The sequence below is a fragment of the Hyperolius riggenbachi genome, chromosome 7 (genome assembly GCF_040937935.1).
Source record: "Hyperolius riggenbachi isolate aHypRig1 chromosome 7, aHypRig1.pri, whole genome shotgun sequence".
Classification (NCBI taxonomy): domain Eukaryota; kingdom Metazoa; phylum Chordata; class Amphibia; order Anura; family Hyperoliidae; genus Hyperolius; species Hyperolius riggenbachi.
Window position 1 is genome coordinate 14,920,112 of NC_090652.1, and position 21,464 is coordinate 14,941,575.

Here is a 21,464-nt window from a genome sequence, read left to right on the forward strand (position 1 = left end):
TCAGGCAATGAACACACTTCATTGTCTTCATTGTCTTCACTTGCTGTCACTTGCTGTCCTCTGCAATCACATTTTCCACATTTGTAAGCAAATTTTTGGATGCAGCAAAATACATTAAAATAGGGAATGTGCACAATGTGCGGGAAGAAGCAGTAAGCTGATATAAAATAACGAGAAAAATGCAAATGACATGCGATTCTTAAGCTGGTCATTGACTACAACGACCAGAGCAGCAGTGTCCATTTTGCCATTTGTGGCAAAATGCACACAGTTCAAATAAGTTTTCCCTGCCTTAAAGCAAACCTTAAAGGGAACCTTAACTGCTGCGGAAAAATAAATTCACTTACCTGGGGGCTTTCCCAAGCCTCCTGCAGCCGTCCTGTGCCCGCGCCGGTCCTTCGGTGCCCTCCGGTCTCCCTCCGCCGCTAAGTTTCGATTTCGGATGACTGCCAGTCGTCCTGGGGCCTCTTCCGCATTCCTGGTCGTAAACTGCAGTAAAGCGCGTCCGCATGACGCGTTTGACGTCATGCGATGACGCGTTTGGCGTCATGCGGACGCGCTTTACTGCAGTTTACGACAAGGAATGCGGAAGAGGCCCCAGGACGACTGGCAGTCGTCCGAAATCGAAACTCAGCGGCGGAGGGAGACCGGAGGGCACCGAAGGACCGGCGCGGGCACAGGACGGCTGCAGGAGGCTTGGGAAAGCCCCCAGGTAAGTGAATTTATTTTTCCGCAGCAGTTAAGGTTCCCTTTAACTGAAAATTAAAAGTCAAAATAAACGTACACATATCCAGGGTCGGACTGGGACACTGGGGGCCCGCCAGATAAATTTCAACCTGGGGTCCACACATCCCATGATTGCGGTGAAAAAAGGGCGTGACCATGCACTGGAAGGTGAGCATGGTCATGATGTATAATGGACAGGGCCGAGGGAAAAAAACTTTACTACTGTGGCCCAGTCCAACCCTGCACATATCATACTTACCTCCCATCTAGTCTACTCCTCAATCCCTTTCTCCTCTCCCGCATCCTGTTTGTCTACTGTAAAAGATGGAATTCTTTGTCTTTCACTTTAAAAATGGCCATTACCCCATAACAGCTTCCTGGTCAGCACAGTGTTAAACTGTTACATCCCCCACTTGAGCCATAGGGAAACACTGACATTACCTTGCACACCAGTTGTTCTTTCAGCTATAACTGACAGCAACTGATATATTTCCATTCTGACAAAATCTTGTCAGAACTGAAATGGATAGTTGTTTGAAAAAAATGGTGAGCTTCTGAGGAACTGACAGCGAGGTAAGAATGTAATATTCATTTGCAGGTACATCATGTGTTTATTTTAAATAATTTTACTCAGTTCAGGTTTTTTTTAAGGTGGCCATACACCATACCATTTTATATTTTTAAATGCAATACATTTTTCTTGAATGATTGTTTACAAAAAAAAATTGTAATAGATAGCTGACCCCAGGTACTTCCACAAACAGAGGCTGCAGTTAGCCTGTTTACCTCAAGATGGCGATCTCACCTCTCCCACGTGGAAACGCACAGAAAGGAGAAACTGAACCCAAGTGATGTAACATCGGTAGGAAGTGATGATACACAGGCAGGAAGTGATGTAACAAAAGGAAGTGATGTAACAGCAGGAAGAGAAGTTGCAGGAGGTGAGAGAATAGGCGGCTGGAAGAGGTAATTGTGTGAATCTTGTTATATATGGAGCAGAGCAGAGGTTTGGGGTGGGCATGCTTTGTTACAGAGGAGGACATAGTACACCTGTCACAAAAGAAGATATATATTCAACATAGCCATGCCCCTCTCCAGCATTATCCTATTACCCTGAAGTGTAGCTGGATCTCCCCAATCATTTCTCCCCCCCCCCCCCCTCCAGTTTGTAGCTTCCTCCTGGTGTATTAGTAATATTGAGTAGTCGGCAGGGCAGAGGCTCAGGGGGTGTTCCAACATTTTAGCATACCTGACAAAATAGCATACAAATGCTACTGAGCATGTGCAAAGTCATGCAGGTCATACATTAACTCCATAATGCCCATCAGCAGCATTAACCTTTTCAACCCCGCACCAGTCTCTAGGAGTACAGCCCTACTGGGTGTGCCTGTGGGGAACCCCTCGCCTGACCCTTTCAGAGTTATGAGTAGAGTGTTGTAGGAGTTCTGTCCTGGGGGAACATCTTGGCACCAGAGTCTCTGTTGCCTCTCCTCTCTGTGGCGCCCTCTATTACTGTCCCCTGTTGCCTAATACTGGGGGCACATCTTGACAGGCAGCCTATTGAGCCAATCAAAGTGCGGGGATCACGTCCTATAAAGCCACTGGACCTGACATAGCTCAAGGCAGGATCAGTGAAGCGGCTGGCATATGGAAGGAGGGAGCATAAGTTAACTGGGGCAGGCTATGCTGCACTTGCAAACCTAGAGATTAATATAATCTGTAAATAGTGCGGAGCTGTGATTGGCCATGGAATACTGAGCCCATAAGATCCTCGTGGAGCAGCTCCCACCTCCAGCTGGTGCCTCACACGTATGCACACTCTCTGTGTTACCTTATCTCTGGATTTCCCTCACTTCTTGTGCTGTCAGAGGTGTTCCATGTTTATCCCAGCTGTTATGGAAGGCAGGCTGGTATCTCTTCCCTGTGAAGGGGGAAACTTTCCCTGATAGCTTTTCACAGCAGCTGTTCATAGCAACAGTCATAAATACAAAGCTGTACAATCGAGTTGTTGTGGATCAGTGGAGGTCTCAGGGAGGGAGGTCCTGAAGGAGCAGGATGTGTGCATTGTGTCCATTTTCAGCAGATGAGACAAGTGCACCATATGACCGTATCCATTGCATCTCTGATGAGAAGAAGCCAATCTGCCATCAGGAGCCACTGGTGTAGGGTAGTCCCACAGTGGATGAGGTAAAGGTTGGAATCTGCATAAAGATGATGACTGATGGGTGGAGCCAGGTAACAAGGGGCATGGCTGGTAGGACAGGTAGAGAAGATGGAGGCTGCAGCTGGACAATGGTTGGGAAGCCTCTGCTGCTTCTGTCCTGTGTAATATTCAGGTGATATAGGATCAAGTTAACACAGTTTAGGAGGCCTTAAAGTTCAAAACAATAGCTTTGTTTATTTGCTACGTAAGGCCGACATCCACCAGAAGTGGAACAGATAACAAAAATGCAGCTTCGCTCAGCAAAACAAGACTATGCAATTCACTTAGCAATTCAATATACAATGAAAGGAAATTTCTCTACAGCAGCCCAAACTTTAAAGTCTTTGCAAGAGAAGAAAAACAGTCCATTTACTAACACACCTCAGTTTTTCTCTTCCCTTTTACCAAGAGTGTTACCTTCTTTATAGCACTGGGAAATCCAGCCAGGAGCTCTGATCCACACACACACACACAGCAGCCAGCTCAGCTCATCAGCAATTCACTTTCTCATAAATCACTCACTCCTTTCCCAGAGCGCCTTGCAAATATTTCTTCCTGCAACAGGTTAACCCTTGATGCACCAGAATCTGAACACTAGGAATCCAGCGCAGGAGATTTGGGTGTAGCTGGCGCCCCAATAAACGTAATAAGAATTATGGCTATAGAGGCGCACAGTGAGTAACTTCGGCACTGTCAGAAGACGGAGCTGTAGTTACTTTTAAGACACTGTAATTCGGCAGCCAGCAATAACTGGAAGCCGAATTACATAATTGCCCACTATCCATGTGGACCTGGAGGGGGAATAGTCATTAACGCCGCTGGGACTTGTGCAGCAGCAGGATAAGCCATATTTCAGCTGTATTCTGCGCCCAAATTTCCTGGCGACGATTACTCTTGTACTCCCAAAATCTGTTTTACTAAGGTTATCTCCAGACAAGCCCTGGGGTGGAATTGAAGGCCCGCTCAACCTTTTCTCTTCCATTCCAGAGTCCAGGCCCTTACAAATAAAAGAACATGCAACCCTGGGTTGCAAACTACCCAGACTCCTTCCCCAACTGCCTATCTAGAGGGAGCCGAAACGAAAAACAGAAGAAATATATCTTCCATCCAGGACCCATCCTTGGAGTGCTGTACACCACGTATTGGCACTGTCCTAGCTGGGAGATTTGTTGCTATGGCTCTTGGAAGGTTTGGGGTTAGTAGGTGATGGACAGGTAGGGTCAGGATATGGAGCTGCAGTCCCATCTGCCCAGTTCATCAGCTGCCAGAGCCATAAGTAATGATAATTCATAGCTAAGTAGCTGCAGGCCTCAGCTCTTATCTTCCTATATCTCCAGCTGTTCTCTCTTCACATCCTCATCCATCTACCGCTGCCGGCACTGCTGTATCCTCCCAGGAATGTGTGCATGGAGAGGAGGAGAGAAGCACCAGATGATGAGCAAGGCACACCGGGAGAGAGGACTGTGGTGCTGAATGTGCAGATACCACAGCTTATGGGATATTATCACCCCCTAGCAATGTATGTTCTTTTCTGTGCTCGGTTTATTAGTACGGTACTAATATCTGAAAGCTGTCATTTTGTATCCTTTTAGAACTAAGATTTGAGCTCAAAGAACAAGTGACACGTGAGGAGTGATCAGCAGTCTGTGGAGGAGGGTGATGTGATGAGGACAATTAAGAAAGAAGAAGGAGAGACCAATGTCAAGAGTGATCAGCAGTCTATGGAGGAGGATGGCATTATGGGGACAATTAAAGAAGAGGGAGGAGAGACCTTTGTGAGGAGTGATCAGCAGTCTATGGAGGAGGATGGCATGATGGGGCTAATTAAAGAGGAAGAAGGAGAGACCTATGTGAGAAGTGATCAGCAGTTCATGGAGGAGAGTGGCATGATGGGGCTAATTAAAGAGGAAGAAGGAGAGACCTATGTGAGGAGTGATCAGCAGTTCATGGAGGAGAGTGGCATGATGGGGCTAATTAAAGAGGAAGAAGGAGAGACTTATGTGAGGAGTGATCAGCAGTCTATGGAGGAGGGTAACATGTTGGGGACAATCAAAGAAGAAGAAGGAGACCCCTATGTGAGGAGTGATCAGCTGTCTATGGAGGAGGGTGACATAATAAGGACAATGATAAAGGAAGAAGGAGAGACCTATGTGAGGATTGACCAGCAGTCTATGGAAGAGGGTAACATGATGAGGACTAGTGAAGAGGAAGAAGAGGAAACTATTACTGGGATGAGCATTGGTAAGTGATAAATAGTAGATAAGCAATAGATGTGGGTGTGATGTGTGTAATGTGGCTGCGCAGTGTGCCTGTAATGATATCTCTCACAAGTGAGTACACTTCTCACATTTTTGTAAACATTTTACAAAATCGTTTCATGGGCAAACACTGAACATATGACCAGTGTGCTCCCCAGAATTTTTTTCCAGCCGGTTGGCATGAAAAAGTAGCCGGGTGGGGCGAGATGAGAAAATTCAGGGCCAGTGCTTTTTTTTTGTTAGCAACTCTGCTTACAGCATAGGAGGCGGTAAGCCGATGACAGCCTGGTGCTCACAAAAACTAGCCGGGTGGAGCGCCCTACAAAAAGAGCCTGGGGAGAACACTGATGACACTTTGGCCTTGATTCATAAGGCTGCGCTGCTATAGCAGCACGAACTACATGACAGCACGTAACCTAAATCCAGGGCTACACGGTACGTGTGGTAGTGCAGCATAGCGTGCCTTCCTTAGATAATGGACAACCGAGGTGACGTGTGACATAGGGATGGATTCACTATAACAAATAGCATGCCATATCGGAGCTAGCGTGCCTTATTAGAGTTAACGTGCCTTATCAGAGTAGCATAGCAAGCGCTATGAACTTATGCCTGCTAATTGGCAATGACGAGAGCTCAACTTATCCTGCCCTGAGCCCCTATGGGTCCAATCACTTTAAAGGACATTATCCCCACACTTTGATTGGGCCAGTAGGCTGCCTGTCAATTTTCCTGTCAAGTGACAGACAGCCTATTGGGCTTTCAAAGTGCGGGGAAAATGTCCTTTAAAGAGAGTCTGAACCGAAAAAAATTGCTACATATACTTTTTAATTTGCTTCAGTATTCTCATCAGCGGTAAACCGCTGCATCCCCGCCGAAAAACGAGGGCTGCAGACCCCCCAAATCCTTGGGGGTGGAGGGGGGGAATCTGGCCGGCGCTTCCTTAAGAGGCAGAGTTCTCTGCTGTAGCTCTGCCTCTTCTGATGTCAATCGCGGCGGATCGCCGCCTCTCCCCACCCCTCTTACTCTTACCTCACAGGGAGAGGCGGAGATCCGGGTGGCGATTGACGGCAGGAGAGGCAGAGCTACAGCTCATAGCTCTGCCTCTCAGGGCAGCACAATCCACGACCTAGTTGGTCGTGGATGTTTGCCGGGGGGTTTGGGGGGTCTGCAGCCCTTGTATTTCGGCGGGGATGCGGCGGTTTACTGCTGATAAGACTTCTGAAGCAAATTAAAAGGTAAATATAGCAATTTTTTTCCGCTTCAGAGTCTCTTTAACCACCCTGGCGGTCAATTGATTTATGGCCGCGGGTGTTTTTTTTCACCTAATTGACCAGGGGCTGAAAAATCCACCGCGGCGGTAAAGGACGAGCTAAGCTCGTCCACACCGCTAAGGTGGTTAAAATGACTGGACCCTGGGGGGCTCAGGGCAGGATGAGTGGAGCTGTCGTCATTGCCAGTGAGCAGCCATAAGTTTGTAGTGCTTTCTATGCTACTCTTATAAGGCATGTTAACTCTGATAAGGCACGCTATTTGTTATAGTGAATCAACCCCATAATGAGATAGACATGTGTATGTACAGTGCCAAGGACACAAATAACTATGCTATGTTCCTTTTTTTATTTCTATGCTTGAAAGAGTTAAACATCAGGTATGCAAGTAATAGTTTGTGTGTGGGTTAAGCCTGGGTTGACTATAATGTAACCCTCAGGCAGGGGTCACACTTACCGTCTTTCGTACGCCTTTTCTGCACAGAAAAACTGACTTCAACTGAGAACTCATGTTAATCAATAAGCAAGGTCACACTTTAATGCAGATTTCGCATGCAGAAAAAAAACTGACATCTTGCGCAATTTGTCAGTTTTCTCTATAAATTACATTAGCTGCTGTAAGACAGGGGTCACACTTGTCTTTCAGTTTTCTGCAAAGTGTGGAAAACTGAAAGACAAGTGTGAACCCTGCCTCACTGTTGAGGAATTATACCCATAAAACATTTTCCTGGCTGTAAATGTCTCCTGAGAACAGGAAAGAGATAAAAAAGGGTTAATAGTTCATAGATTGTAGCCCTGGCATACTTCAATGAATGTGTCATTGAGCAGAGACAATGAAACAGTAATAATTTAAAAAGTAGATTTAAATTGAAAATAAAACCGTGGGATGTCTTGAAAGTCATTTTTAGGAGCAGGAGGATAAATACAATTGTTTATCTCATCAGTTTATTTTCACCTTGGATGTCCTTTAAGCGCACTGCTTACATAGAAATAAGCATTCCTTTAAATGCCGCCTGCTGCTAGTGAAGTATTGTGGTCGCATAGAGCAATAGTAATTAACATAGTAACTATGTTAATTAACATAGTAGCAGCCGTGCCAGTGAAATATCTCGGTCGCGATACTTCACAGCAGCACCCGGCATTTAAAGGAGCGTGAATTGCTACGTCAGTAGCGGGTGTAACTAAACTAAGGAAGGCATGCTACGCTGTAGGCCTGAATTATTTTAGAAAAAGATTGAATTACACGATTCCTGTCAAAAATTACAATTTTGATTTGATTCCCGATTTTTGATACACAACAATGGATCAGCACTCCGATGGTGAGTATGGGCCTGATTCACAAAGCGGTGCTAACAGTTAGCACGCTGGTGAAAAGCCCTTTATCAAGCCTAAACTCAGTTTAGGCATGATAAGTTTAGGCGTGATAAGTTTAGGTGTGATAAGTTTAAGCACCAACTGGGTTAGCACCGCAGTGCACAGCTGATCAAAAGTTTTGCGCTAGCAAAGTCTGGTGCACTTCGCATAGAGTTTAATGGAGCTGCTTTGCGTGCGGGACTTTGTGCGTGATCTAAACTTATCACGCCTAAACTTATCACGCCTAAACTGGCTTTTCACCAGCGTGGTGCAATGGTTATCATGCCTAAAGTCTCTAACTGGGTTAGCACCGCTTTGTGAATCGAGCCCTATGAGTGCCCCCAGTATAGGTAGCCAAGTATAGATGCCTCCAGTATAGTTTAGCCAGCTAAAGGTGCCCCAGTAAAGGTTAGCTAGCTATAAGTGCTCCAGTATAGGTAACCCAGCTATAGGTGCCGCAGTACAGGTAACCCAGCTATAGGTGCCACAGTAAAGGTTAGCTAGCTATAAGTGCCCCAGTAAAGGTTAGCTAGCTATAAGTGCCCCAGTATAGATAACCCAGCTATAGGTGCCGCAGTACAGGTTAGCCATCCAGATCCCCTTTGCTGTTAACCGCTAAAGTTGGCGGGTTTTCAGGTAATAATCACGGCCCGTGATCACGGCTAAATCCCTGATCACGAGCCGGATTTGGACCACGATCACACTTGCATTTGGAACTAAATCCGTGATCGAGAGGCAATCACAAATTTGGAATCTGACCTCGTGATTAGGAAAAACCGCTCGAGTTACCCGTAATCAGGAGCTCGTGATGAGCAACCCTAGTCCAATTCTACCAAGTATTTCCGAATTCCAAGTCCCACTCAGAAATACTCTGTAGTATTGGACCAATCAGAGAAAGCAATACTTTGTCCCAAAAAGTTTTCATTTCAATCTATATACCGTATATACTCGCAAGCAAGCCGACCCGCATATAAGCCGACCCCCCAACTTTTAACTGAAAAAACAGGAAAAAATGATTGACCCTCATGTAAGCCGGGTGTTATGATCATGTCTGCAGCGTTTACTGCTGGCTGCAGTGGTATTGTAACCCAAGCAGTTCTGATGTCATTACATGCATTTTCTTGCATAGTTTGGTTTGCACTTAAACTAGTTGCTGATTCCATCTGCAGTCACTCTGAAATTAATGACGGTTTAACATGCTCTTGTGTAAACAAACATTGTCTGCTGCAGTGGAGGGGCAGTCCCTTTCCTGCAGGCTGCATATCATTGTCTGCCTTTTCCTGCTATCAGCCTGTGATTAATTACCATTCACTTGTGTGGGAATCTGCAGGTCTGCTCCCATTGGATGACCTCAGTATAAAGAACTGCTTCCTGCAATGTCTCATGGGCTACCATAGTCTCAGATTCTATCTGTTACTCTGCTCGTGCCCCACCTCGTTCCTGGTCCGTGTGGACTGCGCTGACTCCTGCGAAGGGGTCAGCGAGTCCTCCTAGTTCTGCTCTTGTTCTAGAAGTTGCTACTTGCTTGTCTTGTGTCATATATTGGTTCATCGCCAATATATACGCATACTTGCGCATTTTGTTATTTTCCTTGTATTCGTGTTACGTTGATATATCGGTGTCGCTGATATATACGTACACGAACTGTTTATTTCCTGTGTTCAGTTAGTCAGTTTTCCAGCACGTTTTGGTAGTTTGCGCGTACCGTGAACACCCGTGCTGAGCTAGTTATCCTGTTCCTGGTCCTGTTTGTGGATTGCGTTCATCTCTGCGAAGAGATAACGAATCCTTCTGAATCCTGTTCTGTTGCTGTTTGTGGATTGCGTTCATCTCTGCGAAGAGATAGCGAATCCTTCTGAGTCCTGTTCCCTGTATTACTCCAGTCCTAGTCAGCGTTCCTGCTTATGTCATATATCGGTTTATTGCCGATATATACATATGTTAGTCAGACCTTACAAATAGTTTCATTGATAGCTGTAATTGTAATACGCTAGGAAAACATACTTATTGTATATTTATCTGTGTTACGTTCATCTATCTCAATCCTGCTATTTTCTGACTATCCTGTCCTGTCTTTGTGAGGCACGCCATCGCCGCAACGCATTGGCTGCCTCATTCCAGTCTGTCTGGTTTTGGACGCTTGCTGTCGCTAAGTAGCCGCTAGCTAGCAAGCGTTCATTCTGTCTACTTGTTCTGATCTCCTCAGTCCTGGTTTATGCGCTCAGCGCTACTTTGCGCTGAGACGTTATTACGAAAGTGTTGTTTGTGGCTGTTCGGATCTGCACCGGCTCTGTGCACCACAATCTCCTATTGGAGTCAGTCCTCTCCTCCACTAAACTGGGGATATCCTGATCCCTTGTGCTGGTGTGTGTACCTCCTTCACGTCAGCTTATGTGTTGTATGCTGACTGTGGAGATTACACCTCCAAGCTTAACACCGGGGGTAGAAAATGCTGGCCGTGTGATTCCCTCCAGTGTGTCCCAGTATAGCTAGTATAGTGTCCAGTATGGGTAGGTAGTGCCTCAGTATAGCTAGTATAGTGCCCAGTATAGCTAGTATAGTGCCCTGTATAGCTAGTAAAGGGCCCAGTATAGCTAGTATAGTGCTCAGTATAGCTAGTATAGTGCCCAGTATAGTTAGTATAGTGCCCTAGTATAGTGCTCAGTATAGGTAGGTAGTGCTCAGTATAGCTAGTATAGTGCCCAGTATAGCTAGTAAAGTGCCACAGTATAGCTAGTAAAGTGCCCCAGTATAGCTAGTATAGTGCCCCAGTATAGCTAGTATAGTGCCCCAGTATAGCTAGTATAGTGCCCCAGTATAGCTAGCATAGTGCTCAGTATAGCTAGTATAGTGCTCAGTATAGCTAGTATAGTGCTCAGTATAGCTAGTATAGTGTTCAGTATAGCTAGTATAGTGCCCAGTATAGCTAGAATAGTGCCCCAGTATAGCTAGAATAGTGCCCCAGCATAGCTAGTATAGTGCCCCAGTATAAGTAGATAGTGCCCAGTATAGCTAGTATAGTGCTCAGTATAGGTAGATAGTGCAACCCCCCAACCCAACACCCCCCCCCCCCCCCCCCGGGGCCGCCGCTGATATTAGCTTACCCGGCGGCTTCACATATCCCTCCCTCTGTCTCCTGCATGGGCTTGTAAATAGTTTGCAGCAGCTCGCCCCACGGCGGCTGCTGTGTGATGATGGAGGAAGCTGTAGGCAGAGCGGCTTCCTGTACGGGCGATGTGTATCGCCGTTGCTATGGGAACCGCTCTGGCTCTGCCTACAGCTTCCTCCGTCATCACACAGCAGCCGCCGTGGGGCGAGCTGCTGCGAACTATTTACAAGCCCGTGCAGGAGACGGAGGGAGGGATATGGGAAGCCGCCGGGTAAGCTAATAGCAGCGGCGGCCGCGGGGGGGGGGTGGATTATTAGAAGGAGCCAACATGACTCGCAAGCAAGCCGACCCCCCAACTTTTGGCCCACTTTTGGGGGGTCAAAAATTCGGCTTGCTTGCGAGTATATACGGTATATAAAATCGGATGTGTGTGTGTGTGTGTGTGTTTTGTGTGTGTGTGTGTGTGTGTGTGTGTGTGTGTGTGTGTGTGTGTGTGTGTGTGTGTCGCGATCACGCGAAAACGGCTTGACCGATTTGAACGAAACTTGGTATACAGATCCCTTACTACCTGGGATGATATGTTCTGGGGGTCTCACGGCCCCCCTGCACACCTGGGCGGAGCTACAAAAAGCAAATCAGATTCCACCCATTCAAGTCAATGGAAAAAATGTAAAAGGCTGCCATTCTCACAGTAATCGAGCCACAGTCCCCACACATGGCACAGTTGGTCACTTGGTGACAGAGGTTACGAATCCAGGAAAAGTGGGCGGAGCATAAAACAGCCAATCAAATTTCAGCCGTTCATTTTAAATGGGAAAATGTAAACTGCAGCCATTCTTAGACTGTTAATCGCAGGGTTCTCAAACTTGCCACAGTTGGTCACTGGGTGAATGAGATTAAGATTCAAGAAAGTGGGTGGAGCCTACAACAGCCAATCAAAATTCACCTATTGATTTTCAAGGGGAATATTTAAACTGCTGCCATTCTTACACTTTTAATGGCAGAGGCTTCAAACTTGCCACAGTCGGTCATTGGGTGACTGGGGTCAAAGTTCACTAAAGGGGCGGGGCCACATACAGCCAATCAGATTTCCTTGGTGGATAAACTGCTTCCATTCACACATTTTTGATGCCTAGAACCTTACAGCTCACAAACTTGGTCATTGAGTGACTGTGTTTCAAGGTTACAAAAAGTGGGCGGAGCCAAAACAACTTTTACTGGGAAAATATAAATGGCAGCCATTCTTACACCGTTAATGGCAGGGTTCTCAAACTTTACACAGTTGGTCATTGGGTCACAGATTAAGATTTTGGAAGGTGGGTGGAGCCTACAACAGCCAATAAAAATTCCCCTTTTGATTTTCAAAGGGAATATTTTATCTGCTACCATTCTCTTATACTGGTAAAAGCAGATGCCTTAAACCTGGTACAGTTGGTCACTGGGTGACTAGGGTCCAAATTCAGGAAGGGGGCGGAGCCACAAACAGCCAGATTGGTTTATTTTTCAATGGGAATATACAAAGTATTGATACCAAGGATCCCAAAGCTGATAAACTTGATAATTGAGTGACTGTATGTCAAGGTTAGAAAAAGTGGCCGGTGCCAACAACTTCATTTTTTACATTGCAGGGTTCCCAAACTTTACACAATTGGCCACTGGGTGACTGGGATGAATATTCAGAAATGTGGGTGGAACCTACAACAGCCAATCAAAATGTACCTATTAATTTTCAAGGGGAATATTCACATTGCTACCATTCTCACACTGTTAGTGGCAGAGGCCTCAAACCTTATAAAGTCAGTCATTGGGTGACTGGGATCCAAATTCACTAAAGGGGTGGAGCCACAAACAGCCAATCAGATTTGTTAGATTGATTTCAGCCATTCTGTTATTGCCAGGGTTCTTAAACATGACACAGTTGGCCACTGGGTGACTGTGACTAATATTCAGAAAAGTGGGTGGAGCCTACAGCAGCCAATCGAAATTCACCTTTTGATTTTCAAGGGGAATATTTACTTTGCTGCCATTCATGCACTCTTAATGGCAGAGGCCTAACATCTGCTACAGTCAGTCACTGGGAGACTGAAATTTTAATTCTGAAGGGAGCGGGCCAAAAACAGCCAATCAGATTTGTTTAATTTCAATGGTAAAATGCAACGTATTGATGCCAAAGACCCCAAAGCTCATAAACTTGGTCATTAAGTGACTGTATGTCAAAATTAGAAATAGTGGGCAGAGCCAAAAACAACTAACTTTTTACATGGGGAAATGTAAACTGCAGCTTTTCTTACACTGTTAATGGCAGGGTTCTCAAACTTCACACAGTTGGTCACTGGGTGACTAGGATTAATATTCGGAAAAGTAGGTGGAGCCTACAAGAGCCAATCAAAATTCACCTATTGATTTTCAAGGGGAATATTGAAACTGCAGCCATTCTTACACTGTTAATATTAGAGGCCTCAAACCTGCTACATTCAGTCGTTAAGTGTTTGGGGTTCAAATTCAGTAAAGGGGCGGAGCCAAAAACAGCCAGATTTCTTTGCTGGATAAACTGCTTCCATTAGCACAATTTTGATGCCAGGAACCCAAAAGCTCACAAACTTGTTCATTGAGTAGTGACTAGGGCTGCACGATTTTAGGTAAAAATTGAAATTGCGATTTTTATCTCAGTAATTGCGATTTCGATTGCGATTCACAAAAAACTGATGATCAGAAGATCGTCTTCTAATGAATCGCGGTTTCAATTTAAAACCGAAAAACCGTGCAGCCCTAGTAGTGACTGTGTGTCAAGGTTACAAAAAGTGGGTGGAGTTAAAAACAGAATTTTCTGGGAAATTGTAAACTGTAGCCCTTCTTCACTGTTAATGGAAGGGTTCTCAAACTTAGCATAGCTGGTTACTGGGTGGCTGGGATTAATAATCAGAAAAGTGGGTGGAGCCTAAAAATGCCAATCAAAAATCACATGTCGCTTTTTAAGGAGAATATTAAAATTGCTGCCTTTCTTGCACTGTTAATGGCACAAGCCTCAAACCTGGTACAGTTGGTCATTGGGTCACTGAGGTTCAAATTCAGAAAAGGGGACAGAGCCACAAACAGTGAATCAGATTTGTTTCATTTCATGGGAAAATACAAATTATTGATGCCAAGGACCCCAAAACTCACAAACTTGGGCATTGAGTAGTGACTTTGTGTCCAGGTTACAAAAAGTGGGCGGAGCCAAAAACAAATTTCACTGGGAAAGTGTAAACTGCAGCCCTTCTTACACTGTTTATTTCAGGGTTCCCAATCTTTTCCCAGATGGTCACTGAGTGACTGAGATATTCAGGGAAGTGGTGGAGCCTATAATAGCCAATCAAAATTCTCCTGTTGATTTTCAAGTGGAATATTTAAATTGCTGCCATTTTTACACTGTTAATAGCAGATGCCTCAAACCTGCTACAGTTGATCATTGCGTGACTGGGGTTCAAATGCTGGAGATGGGGTGAAGCCACAAACAGCCAATCTGATTTGTTTAATTTCTATGGGAATATACAAATTATTGATGCCAAGGACTCCAAAGCTCACAAACTTGATCATTGAGTGTTTGTGTGTTAGGGTTAGAAAGTGGGCGGAGCCAACACCAATCAAATACATACCCGGGCAACGCCGGGTCATCAGTGGGTGGAGACAAATACAAATTTCACTGGGAAAATGTACACTGCAGCCATTCTGTTAATGGTAGGGTTTTTAAACTTTGCACAGTTGGTCATTGGGTGACTGGGATTAATATTCAGAAAAGTGGGTGGAGCCTACAAAAGTGAATCAAACTTCACCTGTTGCTTTTCAAGGGGAATATTTAATTGCTACCATTCTTGAACTGTTAATGGCACAGGCCTCAAACCTGGTACAGTTGGTTATTGGGTGACTGGGGTTCAAATTCAGAAAAGGGGGTGGAGCCACACACACTCAATCAGATTTGTTTCATTTCAGTGCAGATTATTGATACCAAAAACCGCAAAGCTCACAAACTTGGTCAGTGAGTAATTGTGTGTTAGGGTTAGAAAAAGTAGGCGGAGCCAACACCAGCCAAATACATACCCGGGCAATGCCGGGCAATCAGCTAGTAAAAGATAAAAAAGAAGCCTGTTGACAATTCCCCAGTAGAAAAATCACACGACTTGCGAGTGTCTGTGTTATTGCGGAAGTCTGAGTGCTGCTGGGTGGTAGGGTGTCACTGGGTGCTGCTGGGGGGGGAGGGTGAGAGGGTGACACTGGGTGCTGCTGGGTGGGGAGAGAGGGTGACACTGGGTGCTGCTGGGGGGGGGGAGGGTGAGAGGGTGACACTGGGTGAGAGGGTGATTCTGGGTGCTGCTGGTTGTGAGGGTGACACTAGGTGCTGCCTATCTAGACCAGCTGATGTCCCGGGTTGGCCGCTGGACGTCTTGGCTGCCTAACTCTGGTCACAGAAGTTCCTCTCCTTGGCTCCCTGCTCTGCCTCCTGACAACATTGGCCCCCTCAGTGTGCTTACTGAACTGTCACGGGTAAAGCAGGATGTCTAGTCGCCATACAACCTGGGTCAGGGGAAAACAGTGTTCTCCCCAGGCTCTTTTAGGTGGGTGCTCCACCCGGCTAATTTTGGTGACCACCCGGCTGTCATCGGCTCACCTCCTCCTCCTCCTAAGCAGTGTTGCTCTGGTCCTGCCTTCCCCATCATGCCTCACCCGGCTACTTTTTCATTCCACCCGGCTGGAAAAAAATTCTGGGGAGAACACTGGACGGGGTGGAAGAGTGAAGGGGATAATAACAGGCAATGATGGCGGAAACCAAACGTGCCCGACCCTGCTTAGAGACATCACACGCTGCACCCAGTCAGAGACCGCACACTGGGGGGCGGGGCAGCTACGTATGGCTGGCTGTATCTATACACACTTTCGAGCTGGTGGATCTGTGGGTGGACATGGAGGTGGGCAGGAGACAGAGAACGGAAGCTGGCAATTTTGCAGCCACACAGAGCCTGTCGCCCAGGACATCTTTCATCCAATCTTGGACGTTGCCCAGGACATTTTTATTCCTGGGACGGAGGACACTAAATCCTAGCAAAATCATATACTGTTGCTGTCTCATGCACATATAAATTTTATTACTGCCTTAGCTGCTTAATGCTGAATCACAACACATTAAAATGACACAGACATTTAAAATCACTACCTGGCCAGGAGCGCTTGCAATTTTAATAGGGGACCTGACCCATGTAAACATGCAGCGTTATCGCCCAGCCTTAGCCTATGCAGAAAACGCTCTGCACCACATGGGTCAATAAGGTCCACAGCCCACCACCGCTACACCCTGCACACTGTGCGCCGCTGAATCAAACTGCACATTCTCTGCACGGAATGTGGATCCTCATAATGATAGCTCAATACGGAAGTCCGCTTGGAGAGATCAAAAATTTTTTTGAGATTGCATACATTGATCTGAAATTTTTGATCTCTCCAAGCGGACTTCCGTATTGAGCTATCATTATGAGGATCCACATTCCGTGCAGAGAGTGTGCAGTTTGATTCAGCGGTGCACAGTGTGCAGGGTGTAGCGGTGGTGGGCTGTGGACCTTATTGACCCATGTGGTGCAGAGCGTTTTCTGCATAGGCTAAGGCTGGGCGATAACGCTGCATGTTTACATGGGTCAGGTCCCCTATTAAAATTGCAAGCGCTCCTGGCCAGGTAGTGATTTTAAATGTCTGTGTCATTTTAATGTGTTGTGATTCAGCATTAAGCAGCTAAGGCAGTAATAAAATTTATATGTGCATGAGACAGCAACAGTATATGATTTTGCTATGGTCTATGTGGTGGTCTGTTGCTGGCTCCTAGTTTAGTCGCACAAATTATCAATAGGTGGCTCTCCGGTTCTTTTTAGTAAATATGGGACACTAAATCCGCGACCTGTCCATGGCAGACTGGGATGTCGTTATTCCAAAAGAGTGTATATGCTGTTTATGTGCCTCCGAGGAAGTGGTACAGCGAAACACGTGTCGGGCCATCTTTTTTTCGACTTTGCATGTGAAGTTGCAGGTGACTCTTTGATCTGTGTTAACCTGTAGATTTCTGTACAAGTATAAAATGTGTGGCTTTTTTCAACCTTGAAAATCATTGTTTTTTTTTAAACCCCTATCTGAGAATTATTGTTATTGTATATGTATCATGCAGAGGAGTATATATCATATTTGCCAATTTTATCACCCTCAGACTTGCAATTCATCATGCCTGCCAGACCCGAGAGGACCGGCCGCATCACCAGGGCAGAAAAAATTTATATTATAAAAGTAAGTTTATTTTTGTTTTTTAAATGACAGCTGTAATGAGAAGAATGGAGAGGGTGCCATATTTATTTCCTGTTAAACAATACCAGTTGCCTGGCAGCCTTGCTGATCTATTTGACTGCAGAAGTGCTTGAATCACACACCAGAAACAAGCATGTGGCTAATCTTGTCAGATCGGACAAATAGTGGTGATCATAATGGTTCTATTACAATTGTGCGCAATTTCGGGTAATTTTTTGTAATTTCGATTACGTTATGTACAACACACTACGTCTGTAAATCGTAATTACGAAATTTACGTGTCATTTCGTGTCAAATGCGTAAAAACATTTGCGACCACTTGCAAGTGTGCAGCGCATGCGCAGGGTCATATATAAATAATCTATGTGAAAAATGCATAAAATCCTTCAGGTTTGGCCGCCAGTGTATTGCGCAGTTCATATGTAAATATTCAGTGTGAAAAATGCGCTTGTATGCATAAAAAGATTTGCGTCCATCCGCCAGTGTACTGTACGTGCGTGGCTCATATTTAAATATTCAATGTGGAAAATGCGCTTGTATGCATTCAAACATTTGCGTCCATCTGCCTAGTGCGAAAGCTCAGCTGAGAAGAGGCTGGTTGGCTAACTTGCGCAAATACACAGGAACTTTAGCAAAGAAGCAAGCAGGCACGTATGCTAGCCAGCACGATTGAGTATTGAGGAGTACTGGTGAGTCTTGGGACTTGACTGCAAAAATGTCTCCCAGAATTCCTGTGGAAATTAAGCATGCTGATTAAGGTAAGCTATCTATTTCTTTTTTATTTCTTTTTTTTTTTACTGTTTTTGTGCATTTCTTTATATTCCTCATCTAAAAGGGTGCCATAGGTGTTGCAGAGGGATGTTTTTGTTTTACCGCTGTTACCTTGCTTGCACCACTACAGTTAATAGTAGAGACACATTCACACTGTGTGATGCATCAGGCAATACTGTATATTGTTGTATTAGTAGTAGGATGCAATTATCTTGTAATGGTACTGTTCACTTGGTGGGTTGGGAGTGCATTGAGACGTGTCCGGGGATGAATGCACTGAGTTACGCTAACGGCAATCATGAACAGGAAGGCCTCGTTCACATCATGAATCGCAATCGCTGACGCCAGCGTTTTACGATTTTTTTTTTTGCGCCTCCTAGTGCTTACCTGCGCGTTAGTGATTTTTTAGTAAAGCGCTTTTGCACAGCGATTCGTTTTTTTCATTTCCTAACATCAGTCAGGAAGTGAACTCTTTCACCTGGAAAATATTAAATACAATGGATTTATTCTTAAAAGCACTGGGGAAATCGCTATACAAAGCACTTTTTGAAGAAGCGCTTTGCGATTTCCCTATACCTTCCATTATAGGCAAATCGCCCTAAAAATGTTACAGGCAGCGCCTTGGTGACCAGATCGGAATTGAACCGCTCAGATGTGAACACTCTCATAGGGAATCATCGCGCAAGCGCTTTTATGGCGATTTTGAAAATCGCCGGCGCTTAAAAAAATTCAGAAGCGCCCTTAGGCCTCTTGCACACTGCATGCGATTCAGATTCAGATTCCGCTTTTTAATCAGTTTTTACATCAGATTCAGATTCCGATTTGCAGTGTGCAGGGAGCAAACTGCAAATCGGAATCTGAATCGGATGTAAAAACTGATTAAAAAGTGGAATCTGAATCTGAATCACTTGCAGTGTGCAAGAGGCCTTAGTGTGAACAAGCCCGAAGAGTATGTCACATGTACCCTCTTATGTACTCATATGTATTGTATGTTTCACTGCATGCGTCGCACTGCTGGTATAACGTGTGCGTTAACGTTACCTCTCCCTTGCATAGTGGTCCCATTTTTGCCAGGGAAGACATTGTTCAAATAGTCCAGTGCGAAAGTCTTGTATACTGTTGATTATGTAAGTCGCATAGCACAAATTGCACAAACTGTGTACTTTGCGATATGTATGGAGAAGCGCGCTTACAATGCAGTGCTGTAAACAGACCCATAGAATTGTATGGGCACTTAGGCAGTGAGTTGACATGCAGAATTATTCTGCAACATAGAGTGATGTATGTAGGTACTGTATGTGTAGGAGAGCCGTGACAAGGGTGACAAAAATTGTCAAAAGACCTTGTTTTATCTGTCACCAGCCATAGGTGGCTCCCGATATCTGTCACCAGCCATAGGTGGCTCCCGATATCTGACACCAGCCAACGGTGGCTCCCGATATCTGTCACCAGCCAACGGTGGCTCCCGATATCTGTCACCAGCCATAGGTGGCTCCCAATATCTATCACCAGCCATAGGTGGCTCCCGATATCTGTCACCAGCCATAGGTGGCTCCCGATATCGGTCACCAGCCATAGGTGGCTCCTGATATCGGTCACCAGCCATAGGTGGCTCCCGATATCTGTCCACTGCCATAGGTGGCTCCCGATATATGTCACCTGCCATAGGTGGCTCCCGATATCTGTCCTCTGCCATAGGTGGCTCCCGATATCTGTCCACTGCCATAGGTGGCTCCCGATATCTGTCACCAGCCATAGGTGGCTCCCGATATCTGTCACCAGCCATAGGTGGCTCCCGATATCTGTCACCTGCCATAGATGGCTCCCGATATCTGTCACCTGCCATAGGTGGCTCCCGATATCTGTCACCAGCCATAGGTGGCTCTCAAAATCTGACACCAGCCATAGGTGGCTCCCGATATCTGTCACCTGCCATAGGTGGCTCCCGATATCTGTCACCTGCCATAGGTGGCTCCCGATATCTGTCACCAGCCATAGGTGGCTCCATATATCTGTCCTCTGCCATAGGTGGCTCTCAAAATCTGACCCCAGCCATAGGTGGCTCCCGATATCTGTCCACTGCCATAGGTGGCTCCCGATATCTATCACCAGCCATAGGTGGCTCCCAATATCTGTCACCAGTCATAGGTGGCTCCCAATATCTGTCACCAGTCATAGGTGGCTCCCAATATCTGTCACCTGCCATAGGTGGCTCCCGATATCTGTCCACTGCCATAGGTGGCTCCCGATATCTGTCCACTGCCATAGGTGGCTCCCAATATCTGTCACCAGTCATAGGTGGCTCCCTATATCTATCACCAGCCATAGGTGGCTCCCAATATCTGTCACCAGTCATAGGTGGCTCCATATATCGATCACCTGCCATAGGTGGCTCCCAATATCTGTCACCCGCCATAGGTGGCTCCCGATATCTGTCACCTGCCATAGGTGGCTCCCGATATCTGTCACCTGCCATAGGTGGCTCCCGATATCTGTCACCTGCCATAGGTGGCTCCCGATATCTGTCACCTGCCATAGGTGGCTCCCGATATCTGTCATCAGCCATAGGTGGCTCCCGATATCTGTCACCAGCCATAGGTGGCTCTTAATATCTGACACCAGCCATAGGTGGCTCCCGATATCTGTCCTCTGCCATAGGTGGCTCTCAATATCTGACACCAGCCATAGGTGGCTCCCGATATCTGTCCTCTGCCATAGGTGGCTCCCAATATCTGTCACCGGCCATAGGTGGCTCCATATATCTATCACCAGCCATAGGTGGCTTCCAATATCTATCACCAGCAATAGGTGGCTCCATATATCTATCACCTGCCATAGGTGGCTCCCAATATCTGTCACCTGCCATAGGTGGCTCCCAATATCTGTCCCCTGCCATAGGTGGCTCCCGATATCTGTCCTCTGCCATAGGTGGCTCTCAATATCTGACACCAGCCATAGGTGGCTCCCAATATCTGTCACCAGCCATAGGTGGCTCCATATATCCATCACCTGCCATAGGTGGCTCCCAATATCTGTCACCAGCCATAGGTGGCTCCATATATCCATCACCTGCCATAGGTGGCTCCCAATATCTGTCACCTGCCATAGGTGGCTCCCAATATCTGTCCCCTGCCATAGGTGGCTCCCGATATCTGTCCTCTGCCATAGGTGGCTCTCAATATCTGACACCAGCCATAGGTGGCTCCCAATATCTGTCACCAGTCATAGGTGGCTCCCGATATCTGTCCACTGCCATAGGTGGCTCCCGATATCTGTCCTCTGCCATAGGTGGCTCCCAATATCTGTCACCAGTCATAGGTGGCTCCCGATATCTATCACCAGGCATAGGTGGCTCTCGATATCTGTCACCTGCCATAGGTGGCTCCCAATATCTGTCACCGGCCATAGGTGGCTCCATATATCTATCACCAGCCATAGGTGACTCCATGGACTTGATT

General features: G+C 46.1%; 1 protein-coding gene across 3 annotated transcripts in view; it reads left to right on the forward strand.

Moving 5' to 3' along the window:
- The first annotated feature begins 1,613 nt into the window (after nt 1-1,613).
- The window catches only part of LOC137525395 (uncharacterized), a 55,175-nt gene continuing 35,324 nt past the window's right edge, over nt 1,614-21,464 (forward strand). For all 3 annotated transcript variants that reach the window (XM_068246470.1, XM_068246471.1, XM_068246469.1), the window contains exons 1-3: nt 1,614-1,692; nt 4,522-5,170; nt 17,141-17,217. In XM_068246470.1, coding sequence (XP_068102571.1) covers nt 4,594-5,170; nt 17,141-17,217 — 654 coding nt within the window. In that variant the 5' untranslated portion in view covers nt 1,614-1,692; nt 4,522-4,593. The remainder of the gene's footprint in view (nt 1,693-4,521; nt 5,171-17,140; nt 17,218-21,464) is intronic.